Here is a 12677-nt window from a genome sequence, read left to right on the forward strand (position 1 = left end):
TGAAGGAGAGGCAACTCTTTATTTAGCAAAGTTGAACTAGCAGCTCTTTGTTGCCCGGCGCGATTCGTCTTTGGTTCAGCTCAGCGGTTCCGTGGGCGTAAGGGCAGGAGGCCGAGGGCAGAGGGCAGCCTTGAGGGTGATGCCGGTCAAACCAGCAGAGCCGAGTTTTGGTGGCTTCAGAAGGGAGGTGGGCTCTGCTCTGCCGGCCCCGGGGCTGCTTCCTGGGCCTCTCCTCTTCCCTCCAGTCGCGGATGCGAACTTTCCCATGTTGGACTGAGGGGAGGAATGACATCGACAGGCCAATTAGTGCCAACAGGTAAAGCCCACATGCGCCCCCCTCCTCCAATCTCACTGAAGCATGCATGCACCCGTGCGCAAACTGAAGAGCGCGATCCTTTCTCCCAGTTTTTCTCACAGATATAAAACCGGGGGGGGGGAGGGTGTTTCTGACTAGCTTTGGGGGATTTCAGGATTGGGCGGCATACAAATCTATTAAAATTGAAAATTGGAAACGGGATAATTAGCAAAGAAATCTTAACCTGAGGCAACACAGAAGCGTCAATGGACGTGCCAGGAGGAAATATCACCTGGGGAGGAAATAACACGAAGGAAGAGGGCCCTTTCTTCTAGACCCCTCAACTGCCCTTGACCTGGGGGAAACATCTGGAGAGCCTCCCAGGATAACCAGGCCCCAAGCAGAGGCCTAAAGGAAGGGACGCTCTTCTGCCCCGGTCAGTTCACACCAAGTGTCTCTAAAGCTCAGCCCAGAAAGAGGCCGAAAGGGAACGGCCTTCTTACCTTTAAACACCTGGTAATTATTTCTGAGCAAGGTCTGTAGGCCTCCATATTCCTTCTTCAGAGTTTTCAAAGTCTCCTTGTCTAAATGCCCGGCAATTTCACTCAAGGGAAGACTCTCTGCAGAAAACAGGGGTTGTGTAACACTGTTAATTCTTTGGGGGCTTCTGGGAATTCATGTCCTTTGGAACATTCCTCCCCCTGCCTCTCTCTCTCTCTCCCCCTCTCTCTCTCTGTCTCTATGTGTACATGTTCAGTTGGCATCCTTCAGTCTCAAAAGACTCTGGGAAAAGGTCCTAAAGCAGCATCTGGTGTGGCTAAAAAGGCCAATTCAAGAGGATACTTGTAAGTGTAAGTGGAATCCCTTCCTTTCCCAAAGGCCCTTTAAAAAAAAAAGTCTGTATCAAAAAGGTTGCTTTTCCCCCCTTTTCAAGATTGTATCATGTGCTCTGCTTTACAAGCCTTCAGACTGATATTATCACTATCTTTTTATGCTGTAAAGCACCGACATATATATTTTTTTGGGTTACTCGTGAGACCTGAATTCTAGATAAAACTCCTGTGCCACTGAAGAATTGTTGGAAAAGGGAGGATGCCTGTCGCTAGTTACAGCGTGGCAGATTCGACCTGCCTATTCCGCTCCTCCTCCGGCCTAATCCTCCCGGTGCCACCTAGAGTCAAGATTTTGGGAGCGTAGGCATGGTTAGGATAGGGAGCCCGACTCTCACCTCCGCTGTTCCAGGGGCTGGAAGGTCCGTGGAGGCTCCGTCCCGTCTCGCTTAACAACAGGTGGGCTACCTTCAGAGCCACCTGGTCTACAAAGGCATGCGGGAGGGTGGTGCAGTTTCTTACTTGTTCTTTGCCCCGAGGCAGAAACCCAGAGGGCCAGAGAGTCCGCCCATCTCTCCCCCGAGAGGCCTCCGGGCACTGCAGCTGACCGGCGGCCGGGGGGCTCTGCTCCCGACGCAAGGGACAGGCTTTGTCCGGGGGCCCCGTTAGGTGGCAAGGCTGCCGTTTCCTGATGAAGGCCCTTCTCTCGGCCTCCAGGGCCGGATCGCCTCGTGCCGCCGGGGAAGTTCTGGACATTCCGATTAAACAGACCTAGAAGGAAGAGGAATCTTTCTGTGGCTGAGAACCTCAGTGGCTCTTCTGGGGTCCCCACGCGGGGCGCTCTGAAGTGCCAAGGCCCGGCGTGGGGCTGAGGCTTTGGGAAACTCCCCGTGTGCAGCTGGGGCTCAACAACGAGGCTGCTAAAGTGGAGAAAGAGGCGCGAGAGCTTTACCCTTTTGGTGGAAGGGATCCGGAGGCAATCTTCTTCCACCTGGAAGCCGCACACAGTCCCAACCTCTGTGACGAAATCGAGATATTCCCTGTACTGGCTCCTCTGGCTCTGCCGCCGGTTGTATTTCCCATAGAAGTCGAAAAAGCAGCAGGGCAGCAGAAAATAGCGACACGAGTGGGAAGACCTGCAGCAGGGGGGCAAAAGGAACCCAGGCCTTGCGGAAGGCTCCCAAAAGCCCCTGGGACTCGCACCACGTCCGTCTGTCTGTCTGTCTGTCAGAGGCCGAGTGTTTATTCAGCCCAGATTTGCTGGGAGGAGGGAGGGGCCAAATAGGCCTCCTTCAGGGGATCAACGGCATCTTTTTTTTTAAAAATATTTTATTCAATTTTCAATTTTCACATTCCATTTGCAATCATTTATACACAGGGTATTTACTATAAGAAAAGAAGAAAAAAGAAAAGAAAAAAAAAAAAGGAAAAAAGGAATAAAACGAACAAATAAAAAGGAAACACAACTCATCATTCCCAACCCCACCTAACCCTTGCATCCTCCATACACCCCATCTACCCCCTCCAACTTTCCTTTCTCCCTCTAACACTCCCCTCCTACTTCCCTTTCCCCTCAAACCTTCCTTCTCCCCTTACTCCCCAGACACCCTCCTTACATACTCCTTACATTCCCCTTACTCCTTCCTTACTCCTCCCTCTTCCTTCCCTCTACCTCCCTCCTTGGTGTATGCCTTTATTCGAGTGTTGTTTGATCTAATAAATGTAAAATGAACCAAGGAAAAAAAAAGATAATAATAATAATAAAAAAAAAAGGAACCACCGTATATAAATACATTCTTGTTCTTATTAAAATTATGTTAACCCCCCCCCACCCCACCCCCCACAATCCCCATCCCTAATCCTCCCGGCTTCCCAGGGCCCACACCTGGCACTACCTTCTATCTAAAATATCTTGTATACATATGGATTAAAAAATAAAAGTAATATATAAAAAAGAAAAAAAAAAAAGAAACCATTCTTTGTGTTGATCTCAGCCCCCCATCTTTATCTATGCTTAAATAGTATAAATCATTCTATCTATATTTTATTCTCGTCTCTTACTTCTTTGCTATTTACCCCGATCTTCTGTAGACTCTCCCGTTCCCTTCCTAAACCTCATGATCCCTTCCAATAAGATTTAAGCAGCATAGTTCCTGCCATATATTCAAATATAACTTTACAGACAAGTAATCAAACTTTCCCTTCTAGTAAAATTTAAACAACGTGAATGATCTTTCTTTACCCCTTTTTCAAACCGTAATTCAAAATAATCTAACCAGATTTCCCCTTCTTAGTAAAGTTAAGCAACATAGATCAGATATTACTTTACACAGGAATCAATTTCTATCTTAAGATAATTCCAACCGACTTCCCCTTCTAGTAGAATTTAAATAACTTAGTTCATTCCACATGCATTTTACTCTCATCCCCCACTTGTCTGATATTTACCACTATCAAATTTATACTAACATTTGTTTAAAATATAGCTCAGAGCGATTTGTAGCATGAATCATTCCACATATTCCAGTAATACTTTCAACAAGAGTCAGTTATCCTTCTATTTTAAGGTAGTCGCTTCTAACAAAGTTTAAACAACATAAATCATTCCGCATTCTTTTTACAGTTATCTTAAGATAATCCCAAGCGGCTTCCTGTTCTAATAAGCTTTAAACAACGTAAATTTTGCCCTCTTCCCTTGCTTGTCTGGTATTTACCACAAATAACATAATTCATTCCACATACATTTTACCCTCATCTCTTGCTTGTCTAATGTTTACCACTATCAAATTTATACTAGCGTTTATTTAAAAAGTAACTATAACAACCAACTTTCCCTTCAAATAAAAGTTAAATAGCATGGATCATTTTCAAATAATACTTTCAGCAAGAATCAGTTAACCTTCTATTTTAAAATAGTCCCATCTAACAAAGTTTAAACAACATAAATCATTCTGCATTCTTTTAACCACTATCAAATTTGTGCTAACGTTACTTTAGAGTCTAGCTCAAAGTAGTTTCGTCCAGCTTTCCCTTCTGATAAAAATTAGTCCACTTTTTCTACCGGAGAGAGGTCTCAAACCCCCATTCAGTCCTCAACTTTAGGAAGTCTTTTGAAGTATCTAAATTCTCGATCTGCGTTCTTCTGCTTCTCCGAGGGAGGAGGGGCTACCCCCTCCATCTTGCAGCCGCATGGCCAGCCGTTTGCTTTCTCCTTCCGCTTGTCTCTCCTCTCTTCCGAGCGCGTCAGGAAGTCCCGCCTTCAGAATCCTACAATAGAAATCTTGAGCCTCCGAAATAGAGTTAAGACGAAATCTTTGATTCTCAAATGTAACCGTGATGCCGGCAGGGGCCTCCCATCTGTATCGAATCTGTTGACTCCTAAGCTCTTTAGTTAAAAAGGCGTAGTCCCTTCTTGCTCTCAATATCTGGAAAGGAATCTCTTTGAAGACAATCAGGTCCTGGTCATCAATTCGGAGCCTGTTATTATAAAAATTTTGCACAATCGCGTTTCTAGATTCTTTTGTAGAGAAATATATAATTATGTCCCTCGGGAGCTGTCGCTGTTCCGCTATCAATGAGTTCTGGCGATAGATTTTCCGAATCTGCCAATCAAAGTTAAGTCCCGGGCTTCCCAGCGCGTGGCTGAAGGCTTCAGCAAAGGTCTGTTTTAAATTCTCTTGCTTCTTTTCACGGAATCCTCTGACTCTAATTGCAAATGCCTTCCTATTAAAATTTAGTATCATAAGCTGTTCTTCGTTATTTCTGATTTTTTCTTGTAAAATTTGAATATTGTTAGTCAAATTAAAATTAGCCTTCTCCAGACTTTCCAATTTGTTTTCTATTTCAGCAGAGTAATCTGACAGGGCAGACACAGCTGCAAAAGTATTCGCCTTCATTTGATTAACTTTAGATTGTAAATCATCAAATAATTCCAATACAAATTCCCTGATTTCTTTCTTAAAAGCGTTAAGCATTTTAAGGAGATATTCCTGTGTTAAAAGTTCCTCAACAGAAGACATAGGAGACAAAGGCTGTGTTTCCAATGAAAATTCTTTAAATTCTTTTGTAGCAAGACGCTTCTTTGATTTGGATGGCATAATAAATAAGCAAGTAAGCAGAGCTTCGCTCCCCTCTATTTCCAAAAAAAAAAAATTTATTTTCTTAAGGAGCAGTCTGCAGGAAGATAGCACCGGCTAAGTATATCAATCATCCACGGAGAGAAATCGCCATTTTGAGGTCTAATTAGACAAAGAAGTCTCTAAGACGAATGGTGCTGGTATTTACGATAGTACTGAAAACATAAATCTCACAGGGGTGGGACCCGCCCGTATCAATTCTAGCTTGAAAAAAAACTTGTCTTGTCCTGGGGGGGGGCTAGCCTGTCTGGGGCTGCCAAAAAAAAAGGCAGCTGAGAAGAAATGGCTGGAGATAAGAGCTCCGCTTCGGCCGGAACTAATCTCTTTCCACAGCCAAAAAAGAAAAAAGGCTGTGGTTTACGATTAGATCCTAACCTACGGGGCTATTCTCCCTGCCCCTTTCTTAGCCAGAAAGGGGTGCTATCTATGATCTTATTTAGATATACAGACCAGATCTCTGAGGAGCTCGGTGGAGCCCTCCTCGGCAACAGGCCACGCCCCCCGGCCGGGATCAACGGCATCTTAACAGCTTGCTAAATACCGGATTGGCTGTCTGGTCAAAATGCACGTCTGCTGCAGTCGGAGGAAGGCTTCCAAATGCTGACAACACAACGGCTAAATATTGGGAGTCAGATTCCCCAAAAGGGGGGCCCACTGGATATTTCACCATTTAACAGAGGGGTCCCCAAACCCTTGGGCTGTGGCCTAGTACCCCCGGCCCTCGACCTGTTTGGAACCTGGCCACAGAAGTGTCGGCTGAGCTCTGTATGAGTGGCAGGCGTGGGAGGCTGCCACTCGAGCAAATGGAAGTGCATGCATGCACACGCTTTCCCTCCGCTCATGTGGAAGCATCGCATTCCACTTACACACACACACACACAGACCCTCAAAGCCAGGAAGGTTGGGGTGCTCTGACTTAATGAGCGGCACTGCAGCTGCACTGGCTGCCCTGCACACTTTGGGGACTGCTACAGACCCTGGGGAAAAATTGGAGACTAAGAGTGCTATGAATCAGGGGTGAAATCCTCCCGGTTCGGCTTGGTTGGGCCCAACTGGTAGGGATGATTGTCCCTGGTTCTGCGCACCGGTAGTTTAAAAAAAAAAAACCTTCCAAGGATCGCGTGGAAGGAGTTGCGCCATCGCGGGAAGCTTTCCCCCCCGCTTTTTAAAGCATTTTTTTTTCCTGCCGGTTCGGGCGAAAAAAATGCTTTAAAAAATGGGAAAAGTTGGCCACACCCACCCAGTCACATGACTCCCCCACCAAGCCACGCCCACAAAACCATTGGGCAAAAAAAAAAAAAAGATGTCGCCACTGCTATGAATGCAAAAAAATGGGAAACTCTGCTTTAGAAGTAGTTTATGCTGAGTTTACCAATTTCCACTTTCTGGAGGTTTGTCCCAACCAATGTAGAATTTTGCCCCGTCAATTTTCCACCCACCCTTTGCAGGTGCTCAGATACTGACTGGCCTCCAATTCCGATTCTTCTGAACCAAAACTTTCTTCCCCTCCTTCTTTTATTCATAGCTCACTTCCTCTTTCAATTTTCCTAAGATTCTTTGTATCCCTTTCACCCAATACATTCCTTCAAATGCGAAACAGATTCCTTGGCCTAACTGAAACACCTTTGTTTTCAAGTGTAAATGGGTTTGAGCCAAGGTGGCGCAGTGGTTAAATGCAGCACTGCAGGCTACTGCTAGATCAGCAGGTCAGCGGTTCAAATCTCACCGGCTCAGGGTTGACTCAGCCTTCCATCCTTCCGAGGTGGGTAAAATGAGGACCCAGATTGTTGGGGGCAATATGCTGACTCTCTGTAAACCGCTTAGAGAGGCCTGAAAGGCCTATGAAGCGGTATATAAGTCTACTGCTATTGCTACTGCTATTGCTATTTGCACCTCTCCCTATTTTGAACCGCTCAGCGTAACGCGGCAGCTGCCAAGGGAGTCGACTGCAGGAGGGCTCAGAGCGCTCCCTTTGGGTGAGTACCTGGCTGCCATCACGGGGATCCAGGGTGTCAGCTCATCGGAATGATTTCCAATTAACCAGTCAGCATCCGGATAAAGGTTGTTTGGATTAATGGCACTTTCCTGATATGGAAGAGAAGAAGGCAACTTAATAAAACACGCAAAGGGCTGGAAGTAATTTTCCACCATAATCTATCAGTACAGGTAACCCTCAACTTACGACCTCAAAAACTGACCCCAAAATTTCTGTTGCTAAGCGAGATCATGATGGAGTGAATTTTGGCCTCTTTTACGATCTCTCTTGCCACAGTTGTTAAGCGAATCGCAGCAGTTGTTAAATTAGTAACACCGTTTTTAAGTGACTCCGTCTTCCCCCTTGACTTGGCTTGTCATAATGTTCACAAAACGGATCAAATGACCCAGGTGACCGTCATAACTATGAATCACTTGCCAAGCGTCTGAATTTTGATCACATGACCCTGGTATAACAACTGTCGTAAGTGTGAAAATGGTCACAAGTCACTTTTTTCACTGCCTTCCGAGCAGTCAGTAATTGAAACTGTTGTAAGAGGAGGACCGCCTGTATTCCAGCTTAAAGTGGTTTTGCAGAGCGGAGGGCAGAAGAAGCCACCGGAGCAGAAGCCTATTGCTATTGCTAAAAGGAACCCGTATTTCAACCCTACCTCCAAGAAGGTCTGAGGGCCGTACATGTCCCATATTTTCCTCCTCCGGACATCCATTCCTTTTCCTGGATGCTGGAAGAGCCCACACAGGAAGCACCGTTAGGGAAGCAGCCTTTCATTTAAGCCAACATTTAAGGCAAACATTCTTTTCTTCTCATAGCTGATTAAAAACAAAAACCACCCAGCCATTCTGGAAAGAGGAGGCGACATCTGGATCAGAGGCTCAGCCTCGGCTACCGTAAGAGGTGTGGACTTCAACACCCAGGATTTGTGGCAAAGGTTGAGAAGTGCCACTGCCCCCAGCCGGGGAAACCCAAGTTAGTTGGAGAGGCCTGGCAGGGCCAGCAGCCACGGGGGACCAACCGATTGGGGGGGGGAAGAGTCAGAGAAAAGCGTGATTTGACCAATGCTGCCCAAATGACTTACCCCCTCGTTACTTAAAATGTGAACCAGGAGTCCATTTCCACAGCCCAGGTCCACGAAGGACTGCTTCTGGGACAGGCCCTTCCGAGCTCTCTCATCTTCCCAGAGGACCTAACAAGGCAAGACGGCCATTCAGAGACACCAGACAGCCACCCGCAAGGAGGACTCCTTGGGCGCTGGGAAAGGGCGAGTGGGTACAGAGGCAAGCTGGGCTACCTTAGTCCCAGGGGAGAGGGATTTACTCATAGTTTCACTAACATGAAATTCCCTTTAAGCCATTGCCAACCCTTAGCCACACCCCAAAAATTATTTATTCGTTAATTTTATAAATAACGGAAGGCAGCAAACATGGCTAACCCTCCTCCTGTTTTCCCAACAGCAATTCTGTGAGGTGCGTTAGGCTGAGAAAGTGCGAGTGGTCCAGAGACTCCCAAGCCAGCTTCCATGCCTAAGGAGGGAGCAGAACTCACAGAGTCCTGGTTTCTAGCCTCACGCCTTGATCACTGGACCACACAAATCGCCACGTTTAGTCTGATTCTCTTTACTGGGAAAGTAAAGCTGTCCAGTTTCTGAACTAGGCCAAACTGTCCTACTCAGGCAGCCCCTAGAGGCCGCTGGAGAGCAAGAGACCATTTTCTGCTCTCTTTGCTCCCTCTAATGGTCTTCTGTGCTTTTGCAACCCAGATGTGGGAGCCATCCAAAGATTTATGACTTAATGACATACAATCAAAGTGGGGCTTTTGGATTCTGTGTCATTTTAAACTTTTGCAGGCTGTTCCACAGCTCTTTCATTCCAATAATTCTGCCTTACTGCAGTTTAAAACATTGTAGGAAGAGGTTAGTGTTAATCTTAGGTTGACAAAAAAACCATGAATGTGGCAGCACTTTTTCCAGCCAACATAATTTATTAAAAGTCATAGAGCTGATTATTTTATTTATTCTTTTGCTGATTAGCATTACGTTCAGTTATGTGCAATCTAGTTCTCCAGCTGAGCTGGCATTACTGTCTGGATGCAACATGCAAAATCACATTAACCAACCAAATGATTTTCTGGGAGAACTTATAACCAACTCTTCATCTACCCATCTAATCATTCTGAAAGGGTCTGAAATGAGCCTTCAATTTGGCACTTAGTATTCGTTTGTGGCATCGATGTTCATGTCAACTTTGGGCCACACCCAGTTGGGCTTTAAGCAGCTACAGCTTCCTGGTGCCATGAAAGAAAGATGGGCCCGTGATGGACAGAGGCCTTCCCGACAGCCACTTCTACAAGGTGGACAAGATCAAGGAAATAACCCATCTTGCAACCTTCCTTTCCATGGCTTTTCACACTAGGAGTTGGTACCCCACACCTTTTTTCATGAAGAATAAACAAACAAAATTCTCACACACAGTACTCAGGCATTCCTTGCAAACATATATATATATATATAATCTCCTAACTGAAATTATTAACAGAATTGTGCTCAAAATGTATCTTGCATATCCAATTTAAAGGGTTAAACTTTCACATTCAAAAAAATCTGTTCTTTATCATCCCATTTTAGGAAGTTTATTATTTTGGAGTAATTTATACTTTCAGAGTAAACTTTTAATTAGTTTTTAAACACCACCTACCAGCAGATAAGTAGCTATAGCAACATCCTCATATACAAACTTTTCAGGATCTGTTACTTCGGGCCAAACCTACAGATAAATAAGATGCAGGTTCAAATGATTAACTATAAAGGTTATTCAACATAAAAGGTTATTTCAAATATCCAGCAGATGCCTACCTAAGGCCTCTTCTTCAGCCCCCCCCCCCCCCCGACAGACACCGCAGCCGGTTGGGGAGCCTCTGTGAAGAGGCCGAGGGCCCTTCAGTCAGCTCTCCCTGCCAATGCAACCCCCACAGAACACATTCCTAGCACCAGGCCACTCTCCCTCCGTGCCCTTTCCCTTGCAGGACTGAAAGCGGATTCAGACGTTGCTTCGGAGGCATAAAAACCCAGCCACGAGGATGTTGCTTTCTGCCCGCCGTCAAGGTAATGCATGGCCAACGTTACTTCAACAGGAGCCACTATCCTGGCGATAAATACCACTAACTATCCATTTTCTCCGGGTATCGTTTTCTTCCTTGCCCTCCAAAACTGGGTGAAGTTGTCATCGGCCATCGTGGGGCTGCCGCTTCAGCTGGCACCAAGTGTAGCAGCAGCACGGCCAGTTATGTGCACCCCTAGATCAGTGCACCTTTCACCTCTGCTGCGTGAGTTACACTGCTTACCATCCGGCTTCCGGCTCCAATTCAAAGTGCTGGCAATGGCCTCTAAAGGAGCAACGTGGCATGAGGCCCGGTTCAGGGACCGCCTCTTCCGAATCACATCGACCTGCCCATCAGGAAGAGTACGCTGTCGGTCCTCTACAGCTGATGGGTGCCAGGAGGAGAGGCCTTCCTGCTGGGGCAGCCGCTCCTTGGCACATCATTCGCCCAAGGTCAGACTGCTCCCAGCCCTGCTGGTTTTCAGGAAGGGGCTGCAAACGGGACACTGCCTTCAGGACTGGGGCAGAACTACTACATTATGTTATTAGGGAACGACCGTTCTCCTGGAAATGTTTTATGGCCTCACTGCTTTTTCTTCCCTTCTTTCATGATTTGTTTTACCCTTTGTGTCCAGAGTGACATATACTAGAGGGACAGCTATATAAGTTTACCAAATAAATAAACAAGCGCATCACTCAACCTTTAAGCCGATTCTTACAAGAGCAGCAGAATGTTAAATGGGGAAACCAGATCCCGTGACAAACCCAAAGGCCTACTTTCCTCCCACGTTTACACCAACAGCTCCACACGCTTCTTCTTTGCGTATTTTTCTTCTAATGTGATTTATCTACCCACAACGCCCTCCAGATTTCACATGTTGTGGTACAGTGGGGCAAATGTTGTACAACAGGACACAAGTTGGGCATCAGGACTCAAATGCTGACCAAGGAAAGTAGCGGCCAAGCATTTCAGCCTTCCAGGACCCTCCTGTAACAGGGCTCAAACAGCTACCTTTGGGGGGGAGAATATTAAACTTCCCCAACCCAACCGAGTGGGACTGCTGAACTTGCACAATTTAAAGATTTCAGGCAATCTCTGTAGGTTTCAACAAACCCAACAGGTTTTTAACCTATTACAATTGAACTGATAAACGTATTGGAATCTGACGGGTGTTTAATTCGCATTTGCATAACCAACCTGCAATTACACTTCTCCATCAATCTAGACCTGATGAAGTAAGATACGGCTCATGAATACTTAATAACATCTGCTAATCCAAAAAGTTGCAACCAGATTCCCCGAGATTTCCCAAACTCAGGCGTGGCACTGAGAATCATGAACAGAGTTTTAGGCCGTGATGCATTGCAAGCAGATTAAGGGCCAACACAGCTAAGCACTCTCTCCAGCTGCAGTGATGAATTCTCACACATACAAGCTGACCTCAAGCTTTTCAATCATAATTCATGCTTTCCTCAGAGAGAACCGGATTCCAGCTTCCCCACCCCCTTCCCTCCCTCCCTCTGGAGTTTTAGGAGGCTGAATTCTCCACACATTTTCCCCTTGACCTCGGATGAAGACTGGAATCAGCCCGAGAAACCTCCTCTGCCCCAAGGCCCAAGCATCCTCCTTCCTTTGATTTCCTTGTTCAGTTAAGAACAAAACTTATGCTTTTCATTTAAGACAAGAGACAAATAAACACTTTTCTGCATGGACGTTAAGTTCAAAAATGCCAAAGCAGGAAGCATCCAGGGGCTCTACTTACTTTGACCATCTCTTTGTACTTTTCCTTTAACTCCTGATAGACCTGGCTGTATCTCGCTACAGAAACGAGAGAGAGCGTACTCTTAAATTCATTTTTGGGGACCTCTGTAGACCATTTCACCAGTTTAGAAATCAATTCATTTCCAAGCCACTCTGCTTTAGGATATACAACTCCATCGGGAACATATTTTCCTGGATTCAGCAGCACTGACACAGTCCTACAAACAGACAAATGAAGTTAAAGATCAGAATCAATCAGTAGTGGGGCGCTGTATTTTCACTGTGCCTCTGGCCAATCGAGCAAGGTTCCAGTTTTAGTTTACACTGGCATGTAGCCAAAAGGGGCAAAGTTTTCTTTCTCAAAGAGAAGAATCTGAGGTAGAGGCATGCAGCGCATGGTTTCCCTCACCTGCACCTCTTAGAGAGCAGCAGTAACGATTGCAAGTGAAGATTTTTTGCTCTGGAAAAACCATTCATCACCATGGGGTAAGGGATCATCAGGATGCTGACAACACCCAATTACATAACTCCACTCTGGCAAATTAAGCAATTAAGCCATGAACCAA

The 12677-nt window shown here is 45.9% G+C and overlaps 1 protein-coding gene across 2 annotated transcripts in view; it reads right to left on the minus strand.

The window, feature by feature from the left end:
* TRMT44 (tRNA methyltransferase 44 homolog) overlaps positions 1-12677 on the minus strand; it is a 15697-nt gene continuing 3020 nt past the window's right edge. The window contains exons 3-11 of one of the 2 annotated variants that reach the window (XM_032224637.1): positions 12113-12329; positions 9948-10016; positions 8333-8440; positions 7907-7978; positions 7246-7346; positions 2078-2261; positions 1524-1896; positions 799-915; positions 1-273 (exon numbers count right to left, since the gene is read on the minus strand). In XM_032224637.1, the coding sequence (XP_032080528.1) occupies positions 23-273; positions 799-915; positions 1524-1896; positions 2078-2261; positions 7246-7346; positions 7907-7978; positions 8333-8440; positions 9948-10016; positions 12113-12329 (1492 nt within the window). In that variant the 3' untranslated portion in view covers positions 1-22. Of the gene's footprint in view, positions 274-798; positions 916-1523; positions 1897-2077; positions 2262-7245; positions 7347-7906; positions 7979-8332; positions 8441-9947; positions 10017-12112; positions 12330-12677 lie in introns of those variants that run through there. The other variant, XM_032224639.1, reaches the window with a different exon arrangement.

The sequence above is a fragment of the Thamnophis elegans genome, chromosome 9 (assembly GCF_009769535.1).
Source record: "Thamnophis elegans isolate rThaEle1 chromosome 9, rThaEle1.pri, whole genome shotgun sequence".
Classification (NCBI taxonomy): domain Eukaryota; kingdom Metazoa; phylum Chordata; class Lepidosauria; order Squamata; family Colubridae; genus Thamnophis; species Thamnophis elegans.